This window comes from Denticeps clupeoides, chromosome 4, assembly GCF_900700375.1.
Source record: "Denticeps clupeoides chromosome 4, fDenClu1.1, whole genome shotgun sequence".
Classification (NCBI taxonomy): domain Eukaryota; kingdom Metazoa; phylum Chordata; class Actinopteri; order Clupeiformes; family Denticipitidae; genus Denticeps; species Denticeps clupeoides.
Window position 1 is genome coordinate 31,738,462 of NC_041710.1, and position 19,735 is coordinate 31,758,196.

Here is a 19,735-nt window from a genome sequence, read left to right on the forward strand (position 1 = left end):
GTTTGGTTCAAAATGTGAAGAAAGCTTGTTGCAAAACCAAATTTTCTCCAATTCCTCTTCATTCATCATTCATTTCAAAATACTTCAAAAGTAAAAGGGTGTGTCCACCCCCTCACTGTGTGAGTATTTGGAATAACTGAAATCATTTATCTTATCACTTTTTCAAAACCACAAATATACAACCGCACTGAAGCACCATGATCTCCCTCTGACAAAAAGAGATAATTGAACAAATTACTGAATCTTTTAAAATAAACAAACTACAATAAATGCATGGACAATACAAGTTGATTCCTGTTTAAAAAAAAGATTACATCCTGTTGTGTACATTGTCACATTGTCTAGTCAGTACTGTACATATATATATATATATATATATTGCTGTGGTTTATACAAGATGATAATTGCTTTTCCTGATCTATATTCTGTTTAATGCTATAGAAAGTAACAGCTTTACCTCTCTCTTCACTCTTCACCTCTCTCCATCCATCATGCAGATAGTGTCTTGTTTTTATAGGTTTTATCCCTGCATCCCATGCCTGGAAGACTGCAGGCGTCTGTGGACTTTTGCCCTGCTTCTACCACACTTTCTTATCTCAGAGCCACACCTGCTTTCAGCACGATAATGCCCACATGAAGCCTGTTACCTTCTCCCAGGTCCTCCCCTGCACTCTGACCCCAGGGCCCTGCCTTCGAGCTCTCCCCACGGCACATCTGCTCGGGGGCGTGGCGGGCTGCCGAAGCCCCGCCCACCGCCGCCCAGCGTCCGCGCTCCGGCCATAAAGCGGCGCCGCGAGTCGCGCCGCAGCCCCAGCTGGATACGGAGCTGCTGCGTGCGGGAACGATGGCCTCGCTGGCGGCCGTGAGCGTCGTGGTGCTCCTGCTGGTAGGTGCCGTGGGAGGGCCGCATAACGGTACCCGCCGTGGCCGTGGCCGTGGCGCGCCCTCCTCTTTAATAAGAATGCGAACTCGATGGCTGTCGTGATTTAATAGGTTTCATACGGCTTCGTCTGGAGGTCAACTTTTCCCAACTTTTCCCCAAAATGGAAGCTACAGAAAAGCTACGCGAGCTCTTGTTTTTTTTATGAGGTCTTTTAAGAATATTCACTTTCACCGTCAGACTTTAAAGGCCGAACATGCCGCGGTTTTTTTTTTCACTTTCTTATCAAATCCCGATCCTGACGCATTTTTGTAACAGTGCGTCACGGCGCTGCGCTCTGCTCTTTTACAAAATACATTCTTTAATGGCCACTGCTGCTAGACAAAAACTAGCATGTTAATATGTATTATATTATTAAATGTTCAAAAAATGATATTTAAAAAGTTGTATACGGTTCAGTTATGTTTGTCCTCCTTTCCCTGGAAATATTTTTGGGTTGGGATTTTTCATTTTGTTTACTGTGGTAAAGTTTGATGCACATTACGTCCCCCCCTTTTCTGTCGTTCGCCTTGCTCGTAGTTCACACCGATCCACACATACGAAGTGGCTCTCAGGAGACAGAAAAGAATATGGATCAGGCCCCCGCCGAAGCTGTACGAGAACCAAGACTACACCAAGAGGGAGTTCATCGCAACAGTATGATTTGTTCCACCTCACCCATCTGTGACTTGCTGCGGTCGGCTACTAGAATAGTAACACTGAGGGAACGCTTTTCTCCTGTAGACCACATGACTGGGGATGGGCCAACAAAGTCACACTTGGTTTTTTTAAACACGTTATCATGCACTTTTCCCTATATTGCATAAAGTTGAGCATGTCAGAAATGAGACAGGTCACCTTTCTGTGGACATACAGTACAGGCCAAAAGTTTGGACACACCTTCTCATTCAGTGTGTTTTCTTTATTTTCATGACCATTTACGTTGGTAGATTCTCACTGAAGGCATCAAAACTATGAATGAACACGTGTGGAGTTATGTACTTAACAAAAAAGGTGAAATAACTGAAAACATGTTTTATATTCTAGTTTCTTTGCTCTGACTACTGCTATGCACACTCTTGGCATTCTCTCGATGAGTTTCAAGAGGTGGTGAAATGGTTTTCCAACAGTCTTGAAGGAATTCCCAGAGGTGTTTAGCACTTGTTGGCCCCTTTGCCTTCACTCTGCGGTCCAGCTCACCCCAAACCATCTGAATTGGGTTCAAGTCCGGTGACTGTGGAGGCCAGGTCTCCACTTTTTGTTAAGTACATAACTTCACATGTGTTCATTCATAGTTTTGATGCCTTCAGTGAGAATCTACCAAAGTAAATGATCATAAAAATAAAGAAAACACATTAAATGAGAAGGTGTGTTCAAACATTTGGCCTGTACTGTAGATGTAGGTAGATACACTATATGGACTAGATGGACTGAATTATTAAATTTAGATGAATTCATGTGTGTACTACGAATGGACAGACATTTCAGGGGATTTCATCCCAGCTGGATATTCCACAGTCAAATGTAAGCAGTATTACTGGGAACCAGCAATGCCACATAAGGTTACAGAGCGGAGGTCAATGACCTCTAAGGTCAACCTGCAGATTCCACTGCCAGTGCAGTTCCAACCTTACACTGGCATCGCTGTAAGCAGTGAAAGCTCCATAGAGTGAAGCAGCTGCATGCAAGCCTCACTGTACTGTAGGTTAATTTCTCCCATCTCCTGAAGCACAATGTATGTATTTTTTCTCATTCAAATCTCAGATCCGTTCGGATCAAGAAACCAGGACCACCATAATCTACTCCCTTGAAGGCAAAGGTGCGAACGAAGAGCCCATAAACTTATTCACTGTCAACCCCAGGAACGGCTACGTGCGAATCAACGGCATTCTGGACAGGGAGGAGACGTCCAGCTACTCGGTGAGTTGTCCAGCTCACGCCCCACCTGACTCACAGCAGCAGACGGCCAGGCCTCATCCTAACATGCTGTCGTCTCCTTTCAGCTCATGGGAATCGCCAGGTTTCACAATGGTTCCCGTGCAGAGAAAGATGTTCCACTGGTCATCATGGTCTTGGACGAAAATGACTGCAGCCCGGTGTTCTCTGTGGAAACATTTGGGTCGGTCAGTGAGGCCAGTGCAGTAGGTGAGATTTGTTCTGAACTAGTTGGATTTTGGGTTTAAGTGGCGTGAGACTGGTGTGAGATTTTCCTTCTGTCTTCCAGGGACGTATGTGATGAAAATCAACGCCACCGATGCAGATCAGCCGGACACACCAAACTCGCAGATCTCCTATTTCATCGAAGAACAGTCACCAGCAGGTTCTGCGATGTTCTACATCAAGCAGGAGACCGGGGAGATCTATGTTATGCAGAACAGGCTGGACCGTGAGGTGAGAACATAGAACTTTTACGGCCACAGCTCAGCCAGACTCCTTCTGTGTTATTTATTTCCTATCTTCAACGGCGACAGCTGCTCTATAAATGATGCATTTAACTGAATATTATAAGCAGGAATATATTGCCAACAAATCAACTGTATTTTTGACGCCCTTTTCTCCGTCTGCAGACTCAGGATACTTACACTTTGACAGTCAAAGGCACAAATGTCAATGGGAAACCAAAGGTGTTGAGTGGCTTAGGACAGGTCGTCATCAGAATTCAGGACGTTAATGACAACATTCCAACCCTGGATAAAGACCATGTAAGAAAAATATTCATATTCCTTTCATCTTATCTTACTATTATCTTATCTTCGCTTATGAACCAGAAGACCCAGGTTCGAATCCCACTTACTACCAATGTGTGTCCTTGAGCAAGACACTTAACCTAAGTTGCTCCAGGGGGGGACTGTCGCTGTAACTACTGATTGTAAGTCGCTCTGGATAAAGGCGTCTGGTAAATGCTGTAAATGTAAATGTAAACTATGCATTTTTTGCCTCTGTTCCTGTAGAGCATGAGCTGGAATACCTAATTGGTCAAGTATGCAGACTAGTGCTTTTAAAGTGAAAGTGATTGTCATTGTGAAACACAGCACACGGTGACACAGCGAAATGCGTCCTCTGCTTTTAACCATCACCCATGGTGAGCAGTGGCCAGCCGTGACAGGCACCTGGGGAGAAGTGATCAAGAGGTACCTCAGTGGCACCTTGGCAGTTTGGGATTGGAATCGGCAACCTTCTGATTTCCTTGCCCGCTAGGCCAATCACTGCCCCAAGGGGCTCTTTGAGTTGAGCTTTTATTATAGTGAATTACATTATAGATTTTCTTAGGACATAAAGGCATATTTAGTTGTGTTGTAACTGTTTTATAGAAGCAATATGCCACTTTTTATCCCTAAATGAAATGAAGGCAGATGACATTATTCTATAATGGACTGGTGTTTTGTTCTCAGTATGAAGGCAGTGTATACGAAAACACATATAATATGGAGGTCATGAGGATCAAAGCTATGGATGCGGATTTAATCTACACTGACAACTGGCTTGCCGTCTTCAGCATTGTATCTGGAAATGAGGCAGGCTACTTCAGCCTCATCACCGACAACACGACCAATGAGGGCATCCTGATTCTGAACAAGGTATGAGCCTTTTATACAACGAACTCCAGCAGAAGCCAAACCCGAGTTTCATAGCATTGTTTTAGGTGTAGTGCATGGTCCGCTCGCTAGTTTTCTCTGTCTTAAAGTGGAGACACTAACTATTCACCCACCTTTTCTGGTTGGTGTGTGATTATTTCTGACACCCAGAAGTGAAACTTTAATGATTTATTGATACAAATTCTCATGGACTTCCCATTCTGGATTTTTCATTGCCTTCTCTATACATTGCACCTGCAAGTATAGAATAGCACATTTTCCAAATTTCTTCCTTTTTCTTTGCTCATTATTGCCCTTGTTCACAACTTGTTCACACCCACACACTCTGTATTGTAAAGCACCTCCAAAATATCCCCAGAGAGAGAGAATGTAAGGTTCTAAAGGAAGGTTCTACTTTAACCCAACCAACATTTTTATCCAGAGCTGGTAAAATATATTCCACAGCTTCAGACTTTCGCAGGTTTAATACACTGAATAATAAATATTATTTCATACAGAAATAATGAAATGATTCATTTATATTTGAATGAATAGTAAATATATATATCTCATATATAATTCATCAAATGCAATTGAAATCAGTAGCCTTTGGCAGTGGTCATTTGTCCATTTTCCCCCCTCGGGCAGCCGCTGGATTACGAGGAACTGAAGGAAGTGAACCTGCATGTGACTGTGTCCAACAAAGCGGTGTACCACTCTTCCGTTGTCAACAAAGTGGCCAAGACATATAATGTTAAGATCCACGTGAAGAATGAACCAGAGGGACCTCGCTTCCAGCCACCGGTGAAAGTGGTGTCTGTCTCTGAAAACATCATGAACTTTGTCACCACGTACACAGCGATAGACAGCGACACGCTGCAGATTGCCACCAATGTCAGGTGAAGTTAGACATCTTTTTTTTTTTTTTTTTTTTTTACTGGAACAGTAGTTAGCTTGAAGGCTTTTGGTTTGCTTTTTCTTTATGGGTGTTTGCGTTTGCTCTGAAGGTACGCCAAAGGGTATGATATAGACAACTGGCTGACCATCAACGAAAAAACTGCTGAAATCAGGCTGAACAAAATGCCAGATCGAGAGTCCAAGTACCTTACGAATGGGACGTATTATGCTCAGATTATCTGCATCACGAATGGTAAGCGCTGGTATCATAAAGGCTGTTGAAGCAGTGAAAAAGCAGGTGATTTAAATAAAGATTTGTGTGCGTGTCACAGATTTGCCTGCAAAGACGGCCACAGGAACCATTGCTATTCAGGTGGAAGACTATAATGACCACTGCCCAACGCTCACCAGGCCGGCGCAGACCGTCTGCTATGGGGACAGCGCTGTGTACGTGACGGCTGTGGATGAAGATGCCTTCCCAAATGGTGCTCCATTTGAATTCCGAGTGGATACGACAAGTACGAAGGAAAAGTGGACTATTGAGCGTCTTAACGGTGAGGACCTGTGCCATGCCTGACCATGCTAGGCCGACTCAGCTCTGGTTGATACTTCCCACCAGACATTCAATGGAATTCCTAAGGCTCGGTAAATTATCACCAACCGCCAGAGCCATAGTCACAGCCTTGCGCACAGTTTTAGGTGCAGGTTACTCATTCATCCAGGAAGGTTAAACAATGACTCTTCTGTCACCACGGCCAGCCTCAAAGGAGAGCAAACAAACAGAGCCATGCCCTGCGGTCCGTGTTTTGGCAACAGTAACTATAAGGACTGGAGAATAGAGAGTGAAACTGTGACAGCTTGTATATACAGAAACAAGAAATGATAAAGTATTGAGGATCACGATACACAGAATGAACAGGTATGGTTGGAAATGTTTCAACTTTTTTTAACGTTTCACTCCCTGTTTTATTCTAAAGCCACTACAGCCATTTTGCGGACCCAGAGAGCCCTGTGGCCTGGGAGATATTCAGTTGCTATGGTGATTCGTGACCAGCAGGGGGAGGCATGTGCAGACAACCAGGTCTTACAGCTGGAGGTCTGTACCTGTGACGAGGCGAAGACCTGTCTCCAGCGGGAACGGAGGACTTCAGACATCCGTCTGGGCGCCGCGGGCGTCTTCATGATACTGCTGGGCTTCCTGCTGCTCCTGTGTGAGTCTCTTCTCCTCTCTCCTCTCAAAGCTTACACAAATAAACAGTGAAACCGTGCAAATGGCACAAAACATAGTATTTATTTTATGCTTTTTAGTATATGATTGAGTAAGAAACAAAAAAATGCAATTTGCGGTTGCATTAAGTAAATTTATAATCAGACGTTCAACTTCCCACAACCACAAGATGATAGACTTGCTGAACCACCTTTGTCAGATACACAGGGTGTTGGTCGTTTGGAGATTACAATCAACTATGTGATAAAAGTTCACACATTCTTCACTCAAGTTGAAGGCAAAAGTTGGTCTAAAAAATCAAATGGAAAATGTGCAGGCTCTTGATCTATCTTAAAAATAATCTAGCTGGACCTCATGTTAAATTAAGACAATCCATTTAAATCCATTTAATATTAATGTATTCTATGTGAACAAAGTTACACCGAGCACAAGCAGAGACGAAAAGTTAATTACACTTCAGCTCAAAAAACAGTTTGAAATAATCAATTGCAAAAATAATAATAAATAATCATTGACAAAGTTATAAATAATGATTTAGTCAATCCCACATCTGCTGATGCACTAGATACTGTACTAGTGTGACTATAGTGTAAATACGTACTGTTTCTTTAATCAGCTGCACTAAAATAAACTTTTAAAGTGACAGACTTGGGTTTAACGAACACAGTTGTTACTGATAAAGTTCTTCTCAAGTTCAAGTTCAAGCTTTAATTGAGCTTTATTGTCGTTTCACCTACATGCATGTTAGACATAGTGTAACGAAACAAATTTTCTTCAGAACCTGGTGCTGCATGTAACATTTAAACAAAGGTACGTACTGACATAAATGTGCGACACAGATAAACTGGCTACATATCTACATGTATGCAGATTTTCCATCAGTAACAGACATTTCCACAAGTCTGTACTTGACACATTTTATAAAGTTTTTTATTGCACCAAATTATTGTTTCCTGGCACAAACAAGGACATTTCTAAGTAATTTCTGTAATTACAACACCTTTGTTAAGTAGAGTAGAATGCAGCAGCTCTTTCTAGTTCTGTGCATGTTTAGCTGTGTCCAACATGATAAATAAACCTTTTGGCAAAATGCTGATATTGTAGAATGTATCAGCCTTGATTTATTTTAACCTGCATTTTATCCAAGTAAGAAATGTTCGTTTCATTCGCTCATACAGCTGAAGGCTATGTCTCAAAACCTCATGAGTGATGCATGTTTGAAATGTAGGTTTGCAGATTTTATCTCTACAGACAAGCCCATACAGTCTGTCTAAAGAACAGTGCGCTCAATGTTTGATTGGCCGAATGGTGCCAAAGCAGTAAATGAGTGATTTTATCAGTAGAGTTTTATGTTCCTTTGTCTGTTTGCCATTTATGCAACTGCCCTAAACCTGCACTGTGATGTGCCAAACTTCATTTCTGGGCTTGCGGCCAGTTTTCCCAAAATGCATGGGGGCACAACCATCAATCGACAGCCTTATGACTGTCTGAGACCATCTTAGACCAGAATTCATTCAAACAGGGATATATTTATAATATTTTAAGATGAAACGTGGAAACATGGGCCAGTGGTGGCCTAGCGGTTAAGGAAGTGGCCTCGTAATCAGAAGGTTGCCTGTTCGAATCCTGATCCGCTAAGTTGCACTGAGGTGCAACTGAGCAAAGCACCATCCTCACACACTGCTCACCGGGCACCTGTCATGGCTGCCCACTGCTCACTAAGGGTAATGGGTTAAATGCAGAGGACACATTTCGTTGTGTCACCGTGCGCTGTGTTGCAGTGTTTCACAATGACAATCACTTCACTTTGAATCTTTTCTTGCAGTGTTGCCTCTCCTGCTGCTGTTCTGCTTGTGTGCTGGTGCTGGGGCACTTCCAGGGCACATTGTGATGCCATATGAGCCAACGGAGAACCTCATAGCCTATCACACTGAAGGACTGGGGGAGGATAAGGTACTACAAAGCTCCCATGTTCTACATAAACAGGGATCGCGTAGGGTTGATGAACAGAACTGCTTACTAAATGAAGACTTGCTCGGTGTTGACTTCACAGGATGTGCCTCTCCTCCAAATGCCCGGTGACGTAGGCGGAATCGTCACAAACGCTGTTAATGTGGGTGGGATAGGAGGAATGGGAGGAGCTCAGGGGATCGGCACCTCATCTCAGTATCATGAGGAACATAGGAAATTCATAAGCGACTTCCAGCAACATCACAATGGTCATGTTGAGATGGACTTCGGTCACGCGATGAAGGGCATGGACTACTTTCACTCCAGATACCAGGGCATGAGTGACTATGAAGGCATCGCTCTGCCAGAGGAATTCCTGGGAGAATATTACACTCAGGTATGTGGAAGAAATAATGACCAAGCATCATGGATTTCATTGTCGGTGGTTACAGAATCTCAAGGGGGATTCATATATGCCATTTTAATTGACACGTAAAAAAAAAATCTAGGGTCTTTGTCATTTTCATGCTGTGTGTGGACCGCGGATTTGATTTGAGTAAAAATTATCCTTTTGTAATATACGGTACCTGCTGTCATAAACATTAAAGAACATAATACTCCTTACACAGTCAGTTTAGGAGACTGTGAAATGTCCACATGGTAACTTAAAGGTTAAAAATTGAAACACGACCTTCTATTTGTAACCCAGGTTGAGACTGATTTTAATGTATCTTTTTGTCTATTTTCACAATAGAAAGCAAGTTGTTCTGAGGCACTCCATCGACCAAAAGACGTCCTGTTAACATTTGACTACGAGGGCCATGAGTCTCCTGCTGGATCTGTGGGATGCTGCAGTCTACTGGAGGAAGATGATGACCTTAACTTCCTTAATGACTTGGGCCCAAAGTTTAAGACCCTGGCTGAGATCTGCCGGGGCTCAGCTTTTGAGCCTGAGCCAATCGTACCAAAGAAGATGGTCCCCAAACCACCAACCTCGCAAGCAGTGAAGATTGCGGATGTTATGGGGGCAGGTGCACACACCACCAGCACTGCTGAGTCTTCCTCAGCCACAAGCTCCATCACCAGCTCAGTCAGAGCTTCCACTCTTGTACAGAAGAACGTGACCACAGACACTCACCCAATCGGCACCACCCAGTATGTAAGTGAGAACATTGTAGTCCCGACTCAGACGCTGCTGATTCAGCAGCCGGCCCTTTATTACACTGCTGCTCCACCTGTGTATGTGGTGGAGCCACGTGCCCAACCTACCCTCCTAGTGTCAGGTGTCAGTGCAGGAGAAAACCTAGTGCTGATGGAGAGGGCGGTGCCTTCGGTGAGACCCGTCCAACAGTTGGGGTTGAGCCCAGGCCTGGTGAGACTGGAGAACCAACAGGGAGCCCAGAACCTGCTGCTGCTGGAGGGGAGGACTGAAGCAGGAGAAATGACCCACGGCACTGGAGACTCGGTCGGGCAAAGTCAGGTCATAGTGATGGAGAAGAAAACCGCTGGAGGAAAGATGTCAGGCTCCGGGAGAGCACTGGTTCTGGGGAATGGCAGGGGTCAGCACGGGGCCAGGGCGGGGCTCACCCAGAGCATTCGAGGTCATGGCATGGAGGTGGCTGGTCCTGGGATGGAGATTAGGACTCCAAGTTTTGGTGTTCTCTCAGGGCAGCAGGGCCTACAAAACATAATAGTTGAAGAGAGAGTTTCTGTGACTGAGAGAAATGTTCAGTCAAGCAGCAATGCCTAAGCCCCTTCAGTAAATACCACAGGCTACTAGATCCTCATCAGTCCATGTCATCTCGTCCCTCCCCACCCCTCAATCCAGCTGTTACCAGGTTTTTGGGGAGCACTGTTTACTTTATGCTAGAAGAGTTTACACTGAAGTGTAGTCATTTCTTTTATTCATATTCATAAAATGAATGAATGAAATTCATATTTCTGTACGTCTCACTTCTACACTGTGAGGAAGCTCGTTTCAGGAACTTTTTCTAATCTACGTATATGCATTTATGAAAGATCGGTTCAGATTTGTTCTGTGTCCGTGTGCTGCATCAATAAGAAAGTTGGTCTTCACAGACATATCTCTTGGTGAAATTACAAATCCAGTTAAGCAGAGCCTAGCCTACCATGATGGAGTGCATAGCCCTGCTTGACTTTTTCTAGCATGTGTGAGAAATCAGGAAAGAATGTTAAATTTGAGCTGCAGCACCACACCAGCTTTGCCAGTGTCCTCGTCATGAGTAAGCAGAGTTCGTGGCCTTGATTCGTGCAAAGTTTATCCCCTCAGTGCATGACATTGAATGTGTGGAAAGGTGTTTGTGACCAGCGTATTCCCAGCAATCTTACTGTAGCGTCCTAAAAGGATCCAGGATTGTTGTTGGCCTGTTCACAGTGGAATAATCCCAATTATGAGTTTGTAGTATTTTTCTTTCAGATGAAGTCTCATAATGCTAATTGTACATATCAGCAATGACTACTGTACTTTGTTTTACATTCATCTCTTATTTGTCTCTCTCATATGCATTTCCATTTTTTAAAGAATAACAAGTTGTTGGCACCTTTTTATTTGAAAAACACTCCTGTTTTTCCCTATAATAATAAAACTAAATTATAATAATGTGTCTGTCTTCAAAAGACAAAGCATTAAACATGATCTAATATAATCTGTGTGCCTAAGGTATTCCTTCATATGTACTTCATGTGATTTCTTCATAAGGATGTAAAAAACAGTGGAATGTCCAGTTATGTTTCATTTTATTTGACAAATTAAGGAAATTTGGGGAAATGTACATATTGTTTTTCTACTATGAACACGTATCCTTATCAACGCTGCACTGGGACATTTGAATAAAATAATAATAAAGCTGTTCTGACGATATGGCCATTTGTTTACGGGCTGCATGTTGGGGTTTTGTGGGGGAAATGGAGCCAGGTCCGTTTGGAGAATTGTCAAATACACATTCTAAACATCAAATCCGACCCTGATCAACGTGATGCTGCCTGGCATCGGTGGCCCGGATCCACGTGACGCACGCTCTCTCTCCTCCTCCTCCTCCTCCTCCTCCTCCAAGGAGACTCCGGATGATGGAGGCGGGGAGGCTGCAGACGTAGCCGGCCGAGATGCTGCGCTTCGTGCTGGACTGCCTGCGGCCGAGCCGGCAGCGTGCGGGGGAAAGGTACGAGCCGAGCCGGGAGGAGCGCGGCGTGTTTCGGGGGCTTTGCGGCTTGTGCACGGGCTCCATCTTGTGCGTGTGCAGGACGATTATCGGGGGGGAATGAACCGAATCCGGGCTCTGCGACGAGTCCTGCATCGTGCAAAACCCCCATTTACTTCTCATCTATGATGTGTATCCGTTCCTTTTCCTCTGTAGTTTAGCTTCTTATTTTTTCCCTATGAATGAACGTTCCTCTCCCTGCGCATCGCTCTGCGCATGCTCCGTCTGGTTTATGATGGGTGCTGATTTTATGTGGCCCTGTATGAAAAAAGGCGAGGCTGCAGTGAACAATGTGGAGGGGTGTGTAAACGTGTGTCCCTTTCCCTCCTGGTGTTGAAGGGACATCTCCCTGGACAAGGTGGCCACAGACATAGAGGGGTGTCACGGACAACGGGACGCAGAGGTCACGGTAAGAGCTCAGTCGGCTCCCACAGTTTCTGTTTTTTTTTTACGTGGAGGTGGAGCGATGCTCTAGAACCACAGAAAAAAAAAACGCTCTCCATGCTCCGTGCGAGACATGCAGGCCTGAGTCCTGTAAGGAATCGATTGTAAAATGTGTGCGGTGCAACAGGTCACAGTTTGGGAGATAAAGGTTTTTGACCATTGCTTATGAATTTAATACATTATACAATGTATTTAATACGCTATAAAACCATTATACATGGTCATTTCTTGCACACCTACAAGATATATGTTGCTCTTCCCCGGTAAATGTGCGTGTTTACATATGTGTAAAAACCGGTACATTTAACCCACTCGGCCCGCGTTTTTACACCACCAAGTTACACCACCTTTGCTAATGGATATTAGCAGATTTGCACTGTGTTCCTGAGATCAAATGTGAAGAGCACAGCGTCCTCTTTCCAACAAGAAAAGTATTTAAAATGCATTCCCCCCCCCTTAAGTTTAACTAGTTTTTGGGGAAAAAGTATATTGATGTCAGGCCCCAGGCCAAATGAAAAAGCTTTATCATGAAAAATGTCCGACTGTATATATTACTTTTGGCACAAGCTTTGTGGGCATGAATGTCCTCTCTGCACTATTTCATTTGAAGGCCCTGTGCAGTGAGGATCAATCATTTCTTCATTCCATTTCCCCTGGAAAATTAGTTTAATTCTTCATCATCAGACATACAAATATAACCCCCTTTTATTGAACCATTGCTGGTACAGGGAGTAGTTTCCATGGAACGCCTTGTTTCTTGCCGTTTTCTGTTTTGACCAGGCTTTTTTTCAGCTCCCAAATAAGCAGATCTGGTGTGTATATTGTCCCTCATGTTTGTGCACATGGGTGCTGCTGGAATCTCTGTACTATCTGTATTGGACACACATCCCCGCTCCTGGTCTAGGTTCTGAGAGACACTTCAGTCTGAACAGGTAATATTTATTTACAGCGACAAAAATAATACTCTTAAATGGTCACTAGGTGTCGCCAGGAAGTCACATACGTTATTATCATCACATACATTATTATCATCATTCATCTGACTTCATTTCTCTGGCAACAATAGCAGCTATACATTGGGGGGATCATCCTGGTCCACATGGCCTGGATGCTCTTCTTCCCCATTTACTCGGGCTTGGGACCGCCACACTGTGTATGAACAAATGTTTCAAACAAGCGTACTGGCGATGGCACAGCAGAGAAACGTTGTACAGATTACCCTGTCCCATAGTCCCTCATAACGTGCTATATCCATGTCCCAGAGTCCCTCTCTCTCCTTGTCTGGACAGGAGCTGCAGGATGTGTTGGTACAGGAGCAGACGGCTCTGGAGGAGCAGCGGGTCCAGACGCAGGAAACTCAGCAGGCCCTGGAGCAGCTGGTGCAGCACAGGAAGGAGCTCAAGGAGCAGATTGCGCTGATCCAGGAACAGCGCAGCCAAGAGAGGCATCTGGTGAGGTCGACGATATGCACCCCGTCCCAGTGGAAACAAGCACACTTTACACTGAGCCTTGAATTGCTCTCTGTGGGTCTCATTCATGAAACAAGAGCCGAACAAATTAGTTTGTTAAGCTACAGTCTCTTTGAAAAAAGTAAGTAATGTCAATTCCGTTTGCACAAATACTCAATTTAAAATAATAAAATAAATATAAATAAATACATGAGATGACGACAAAATGCTTAAACAGCAAATGTTTAAAGTGAGAGAATATTCCACTGTAAAAAAAAGAATAACGTCATGCTGAATTTGATGGCAGCAGCATCACGGCCATGTCCCCTGTCCTTTTAACAACAGTCTGTAAGCATCTGGGATCTGAGGAGAGTAGTCACTGACTTTTTGGGACAGATTGTGGCCGTCTTATTTGTCATATGTTTTGTGTCATGATGCACAAACATATGCGAGCTGGGAATTCCATAGGCACAAATGCACAACACTGAACGGTGTGACATTTATTATTTCCAAAAGAATTCTCAAATTCTTTCCATTCTAAATGAGATTTGACCCAGAAAAGACATTCGGCATCTTCTTGTCATGTTCGAGGCTTCAGCTGCATCTGACACAGCGAACTGTTATTTCTTGGCCCATGACAGAATCATGCCTGTTTTAATGCAGTGAAATATTTTACATTTAAAAGCATTCATGAATTTACACATGGATGATAAACTTGTCCACACAATATGACACGTATTACATGACACGCGTGTCATGTGTTTGCATGTATGTAGCTGTTGTCCCTTCAGGAAGAGAAGGATGAGCTGGAGCTGAGCATGCAGGAGTATGAGGAGGAGCTGTCCAGGACCCAGGAGGAGCTGAAGAGGCTGCAGGAGGAAGTCCGACATGCTGGAGGGATGGTGAAAGATGCCAGAGTCCAGATTGGTCCGCTACAGGACTCTATCCGCCAATCATACACTGAGATTTCACGGGTTGGTGTGTCTTTGGTGAGGTCCCTTGGTTTTAAGCTCTTGCTGTGCCTGAGCATGTACAGATGGCTGCCCGCTCTCATCGCCACTCCCCACTGGCTACACAGAGCGCTATTCAGCTGCAGCTCACTGTCACTCTCAGACACACGTCACTGGATTGCAGCGCTTTGGTGACCCACAGGCATGTGTGGCATTGTCCTCCTAGGTGCCAGTGTTGATACTGCTATCAGCTTGGTATCATGATGCCAACAGGCATGCTCATGCTACCAAATTTGCTCATGCAAATTTGACAATATATTATTATTATTATTTTAACGAATATAGATATTGCTAGAGAGAGTCTGTTTCTGAAGAATTAAAACAGTTCAGGAGGACAATCTGCACGACAGCAAAAAAGGTGGATTTACAGGTCAGGTCCTGACCTCGGTGTCAATTAAAATATGTGATTTCATCCAACTTGAAGTAATCTGTAAAGAAATGTGTTGTACTGAAATGTACTATATACACATTTAATCGCACACTGCATGTGAGACACCTCACCACAGGCCATGAAAAGTTCATTCCCATGAAATCAGGTGGCCCAGGAGGATATTCAGTAGTCACCGGTTACATGAGGTATTCTGTAGCTCATCACCTGCTTAGCGTTCATTTATTCATTCATCCATTCACTCATTCATTCAAGATAAGAGCAAGATATGACTTCCTTTTCAGTGAAATTACAAACATGATGTCTCCTCACTAGGCCCAACAAAGACTTGGCGAGTTGATAGCAGAGCTGATAGCTGTGGAAGGAAATTCTGCTGTTGACACAAGCCTCCAGGTTGGTCCAATCACAGCTGAAGATGTAGAAACAGAGATGGAAGAGGAGGAGAAGGATGAAGATAGCGAGCAAGATGATCATCTGCTACAGGAACACGAGGAAGAGGAGCAAACTGGATTGAAAAGCAAAGAAGAAATACAAAAGCCACGACACAGAGAGGCCATAGTAAGTGCTCTATTGATTTTTTATTATTTTATTTATTTTATTTTTTACCAAAATGATTCCCTACTTTCTCTTTTAGAAAAGTAGCGGTTCTTCGTCTTTCACTGAAATCACACTGACGGAGGTTAAAGAGGAAGGGCAATCATCTAGATCAGTCACACCACAGGTAGAAAAACTGAAAACAGAAGTCATGCATTTAATGTGAATGGATAGAACGGTGCTTTTTTAAAATGATTTGTCCGGTTTTATTTCTAGCAAATTGAGTCACCTGGCTTAGAGGAGGAAGACATACCAAGTGTCCAATCATTAATGACACAGTCCACCAACTGCACCGTGATTGGACTATATGATTTTTATCACCCTGACCCGTTTCCTGATGGTGAGTGTCTGGTTGTGATAATGAAGATTGGTGTTGATGACCATGTGTATGGCTTTTACGGAATGATAGCAAAGCAGCTTCTTTGCTTAATTTATCATAGATGACCTGTTCAAGTACAAGCCGTTTCCCAAACTGGACATTTATGGTGAGTGTTTCAAAAATTTGATGAAAGTATAAGTTAAATGAAGCCATCAAATTCTCCAGTCTGTAAATGTTTGCTTTTTGTCACAGATGCTTTTTCTAAGGATCCTTTCAAAGGCACAGACCCCTTTGCTTCAGACATCCTCTTCAGTCAAGTGTCAGAAGAGCTGGCTTTACAAGCAGGCCCTTTCAGTCCAACCTCTGAGTCAGTATTGAGTGACCCTGAATGTCCAAACTATAGGAAAGATGGCGACATTGAGTTGCAGCTCAGTGTGCCCAATGGAATCGAACCTGTGTCTGATACGCAGGAGGACAGCATTGCGCCAAAACCAAATCCAAATGACTGTGAGGTCGGTAACCATGAAACTGAACATGACTCTAGTGGCTCTGTAATGATCAGTGCGGACCCTTCTGATTATAAGGACGACTATAATAGCGATGCTTCTAGTGATGATGCAGATCCTGACTTCACATGTCCTGAGCCGCCGACTCCAGAGAAGATTCACCCCGATCATGCTGATGTAAGTATAGAATTACATGCAATGGACTCTAGAAGTCTGGAATTTGAGGACTGTAATTTCATCAAATCTGAATGTAATAATGTAGGACTGTATGAACCAGTGCTTTGTGTCCCGATGAACTACAGCCTTAGCTGTGAAGTGAATGGGTGTGAGATTAGGGAGCTTGATTACTGCGATCTCCTCAATAGTGATGTGGAGCAGTATAAGCACATGGACTTTGGTGCCCTTCCCTGTCAGTTGAATGGTTCTAAGATCAAGGAACATTGCATGACCTCTGACCTCACGGATGATGAGGCTTGTGTCACAGTTGGCCTGCGTCAGGATTTCCAACCTGCAAACCCAGAAATTGATGGCTCATGGAACTCTTCTACAAACCGGTATCCAGACCCCTTTAGCCCAGGGGAACTTGAGGATGATCCTAACAGTTCTATTGAGTCCTTAGAGTCAAACGATGAGAGTGATGACTCAAAAATGGAAAATGACAAAAAATTTGAAGGTGAGCCTGGTGTGTGTCTTGTCAACGGCCCTCCTGTAAATTCTCATCCCACTGAAAGTGAGAGGCATGATTCTGTGAACTATGACCCCTTCAGGACAGAATTCAGCTGTCTCGTTACCTCTGACCCCACTTACTCTGGGATGGAGATGCTTAATGAATCCCAACTTCTGCCCGAGCCGACCAACCCAGTCAAAGCTGACAGGGGAACTGAAGAACTTCACAAACCTCTCAGCCCGGATCCCTTTGGCCCAATGTCTAATGATATAAGGCCCCTAAACTCAAGGAAGACCCTGCCAGAGTGTAGAAATGCAGGCCTTCTTGATTTTCAGGAGGAATATAAGTGTGACAGTGATCATAAATCATTCAGCTCACATCCCAGCTGTGACTCAAGCAGATGTGATTTATCTGAATCTGAAAATCAAGGAGATGTACAGTCCAAAGAGACCATAATATTTAACTTTGAGGTCACTACTCATCAGGGTCTCAGCACTGAGCTTCTGCAGTCAAATTCAGAAGATTCAGATCTCCTAAACCACAGTTATTTCAGCTACGATTCCAGTAAACCAATAAGATGTGAATCTCTGAAGGCAGACCTCAGTCACTTTGATCCCTTTAGTCCTGAACCCAGCGATGCAGAAATGTCCGATGTTGGTACGTATGAAGGCCAGTCTGGTTTAACGTCAGAAACAAATATATTTAACTCCTGGGGTTTAGATCCTAGCATGTTTCCTCCAGCTCCTGGAAGTCCTGAGCTAACTAACACAGGTGAGGGTACGCCCATGGGCACCAGCTCTGACACCTCAATAAGAGGTCACCCTTTCGATTCAGAGTCCAGCGACGCCGCCTTGAGGTGGAGCCTCTCCGAATCTGAAGGGGTCAGATCTGCAGACCAAACGAACGAAGATCAGTGTGAGACTCCACCTGCCTGCTCCAGCCTGACCGAGGTGGATCCCTTCGGCTCTGAGCAGAGTAAGAGCGTCCGCTCCAGTCGGCATAATTCTGTGCACGACAGCATTGCTGAAATGCTGTTTGGCCCTGAGCCCAACACGGCAAGATTTTACCCGTGGGATATAGAGAACAGTAACATCATTTTATGCGATGCCCTTAGTCCAAGTGATGCTCCTGAGATGTTCCGATGTGAACACAGTTTCATTCCAAACTGTGATATTAAGAGTGGGATCAGAATGAGTTCCAGTACCTCTGAATGCCCAAACCTCAGATAAGGTGTAATGTCTGTATTTGTTAAATGCGTGATCATGTCATTTGGGTGGTCTTGGGGGTAGTGCTTGGTTTAATGGTGTACACTGAAAGGCAATAACACCAAATTCCATGTTGAGTTCAGGAATTTTTAAAGCAGGGCATTCATTGAAACCACGACGCGTAGCACCTTTAAATAGTGAACGCCTTTTCTGTTTTGTGTGTGAACACAATTCTTTACCAATGTGCTTCTTACATTAGCTGTTATGTAAAATGATTACACTTTGAATTAAACAGGGGCCTTGTTCTGTTAGAACAGCAATAGTGAACTTTGATTTAATTGTGACTCTTCATTCTTGATGTGGCCAGAAGCACTGGAGATTTGTTAAAAGAAAGATATAACATAGATATAGCTTTATTCCTCCATATGTGAAGTAACCTCTATATTAGTACTTAATGTAAATTCTGAAGAAAGTGTACAGATCCTTCAAAATAAATGCAGTAGCCTATCCTGTAGTCTAATGAATGGGAAATTTAATCTAATAAATGTAATTATTTTTACCACCACACCATGGCTGGTTTGTTTTGTGAACAGAGTCAAATATGTTGTTTTGTGTTGAACATGTGACCATTCGTTTCCTTCATAAGAGGTTTCAGACTACAACACAGCTAAACGACCACAGTACTAAAGAATAATCACAAAGCTGTCACCATGTCACCACCATATAGCAGGTCTGCAGTCACGTTCATTTCAGCGTCAGTGTGATAATCTCAAAGCTGTGACACATTCATCAGGTCAGTTGATTCACCAAAAGTGGAGAAACACTCACGTGTCGATGCTGCTCCTCGACGTCCTTATGACTTATTTCGATATGATGCTTGGTAAATATGGACTGCTGTGCTGTTAACTGACCCTGAATGTTTGTGAAACCATTAGGATTATTTCACACAAGGCCTAAAAGTAAATAATTTTTAGGTAAAAATATTTTTCCATTTTTCTCAACATAATGCTTCTCGTGTAAACCAGAGGCCAGCATGAGAGCGTGTGTAACCCTGGGATCCTTTTACACACGTTGCTCTCAGCGTGATTTTTGCTGGTGGACCACTCCCAGGGAGGGTCAATGGGGTCTTCAATTTCCTCTGTTTCTAAATGACTACAGTTTTCCAGCCTCATGAGCAGTAATATATATCAGAACATTTAATGAAAATGCAAAAAAAGACACATCAGAGGCCAAATGTATTATTACTGAGTTTTAGTACTTCTTTTGGTAATATTAATACACTTTAGACAGAACTAGACAGAAGTAAGCTTGTATTACTTAATGGATTTTTGTTTCTCGAGGGACATTCTGCCCTTTTACCCCTTTCC

At 43.6% G+C, this 19,735-nt stretch overlaps 2 protein-coding genes across 4 annotated transcripts; both read left to right on the top strand.

Moving 5' to 3' along the window:
• Positions 1–778: 778 nt before the first annotated feature.
• Positions 779–11,438, top strand: LOC114789179 (desmoglein-2-like). The gene is made up of 14 exons (XM_028978322.1): positions 779–886; positions 1,460–1,576; positions 2,684–2,839; positions 2,923–3,064; positions 3,144–3,310; positions 3,487–3,621; positions 4,312–4,497; positions 5,143–5,393; positions 5,502–5,644; positions 5,724–5,945; positions 6,369–6,602; positions 8,445–8,572; positions 8,673–8,966; positions 9,324–11,438. Exons 1-14 carry the CDS (start codon positions 845–847, stop codon positions 10,317–10,319), a joined length of 3,213 nt encoding a protein of 1,070 aa, XP_028834155.1. The 5' UTR covers positions 779–844; the 3' UTR covers positions 10,320–11,438.
• Positions 11,439–11,593: 155 nt separating this feature from the next.
• LOC114789268 (epidermal growth factor receptor substrate 15-like) lies at positions 11,594–18,933 on the top strand. Of its 3 annotated transcripts, XM_028978494.1 has the most exons (10): positions 11,594–11,748; positions 12,127–12,196; positions 13,521–13,682; positions 14,456–14,668; positions 15,393–15,635; positions 15,712–15,798; positions 15,888–16,011; positions 16,112–16,156; positions 16,243–16,673; positions 17,998–18,165. In XM_028978494.1, exons 1-10 carry the CDS (start codon positions 11,693–11,695, stop codon positions 18,016–18,018), a joined length of 1,452 nt encoding a protein of 483 aa, XP_028834327.1. In that variant the 5' UTR covers positions 11,594–11,692; the 3' UTR covers positions 18,019–18,165. The 3 variants fall into 3 exon arrangements, with proteins under 3 accessions (XP_028834327.1, XP_028834325.1, XP_028834326.1); XM_028978492.1 differs by having other exon boundaries at positions 16,243–18,933; XM_028978493.1 differs by having other exon boundaries at positions 14,456–14,653; positions 16,243–18,933.
• The last annotated feature ends 802 nt before the right edge of the window (positions 18,934–19,735 follow it).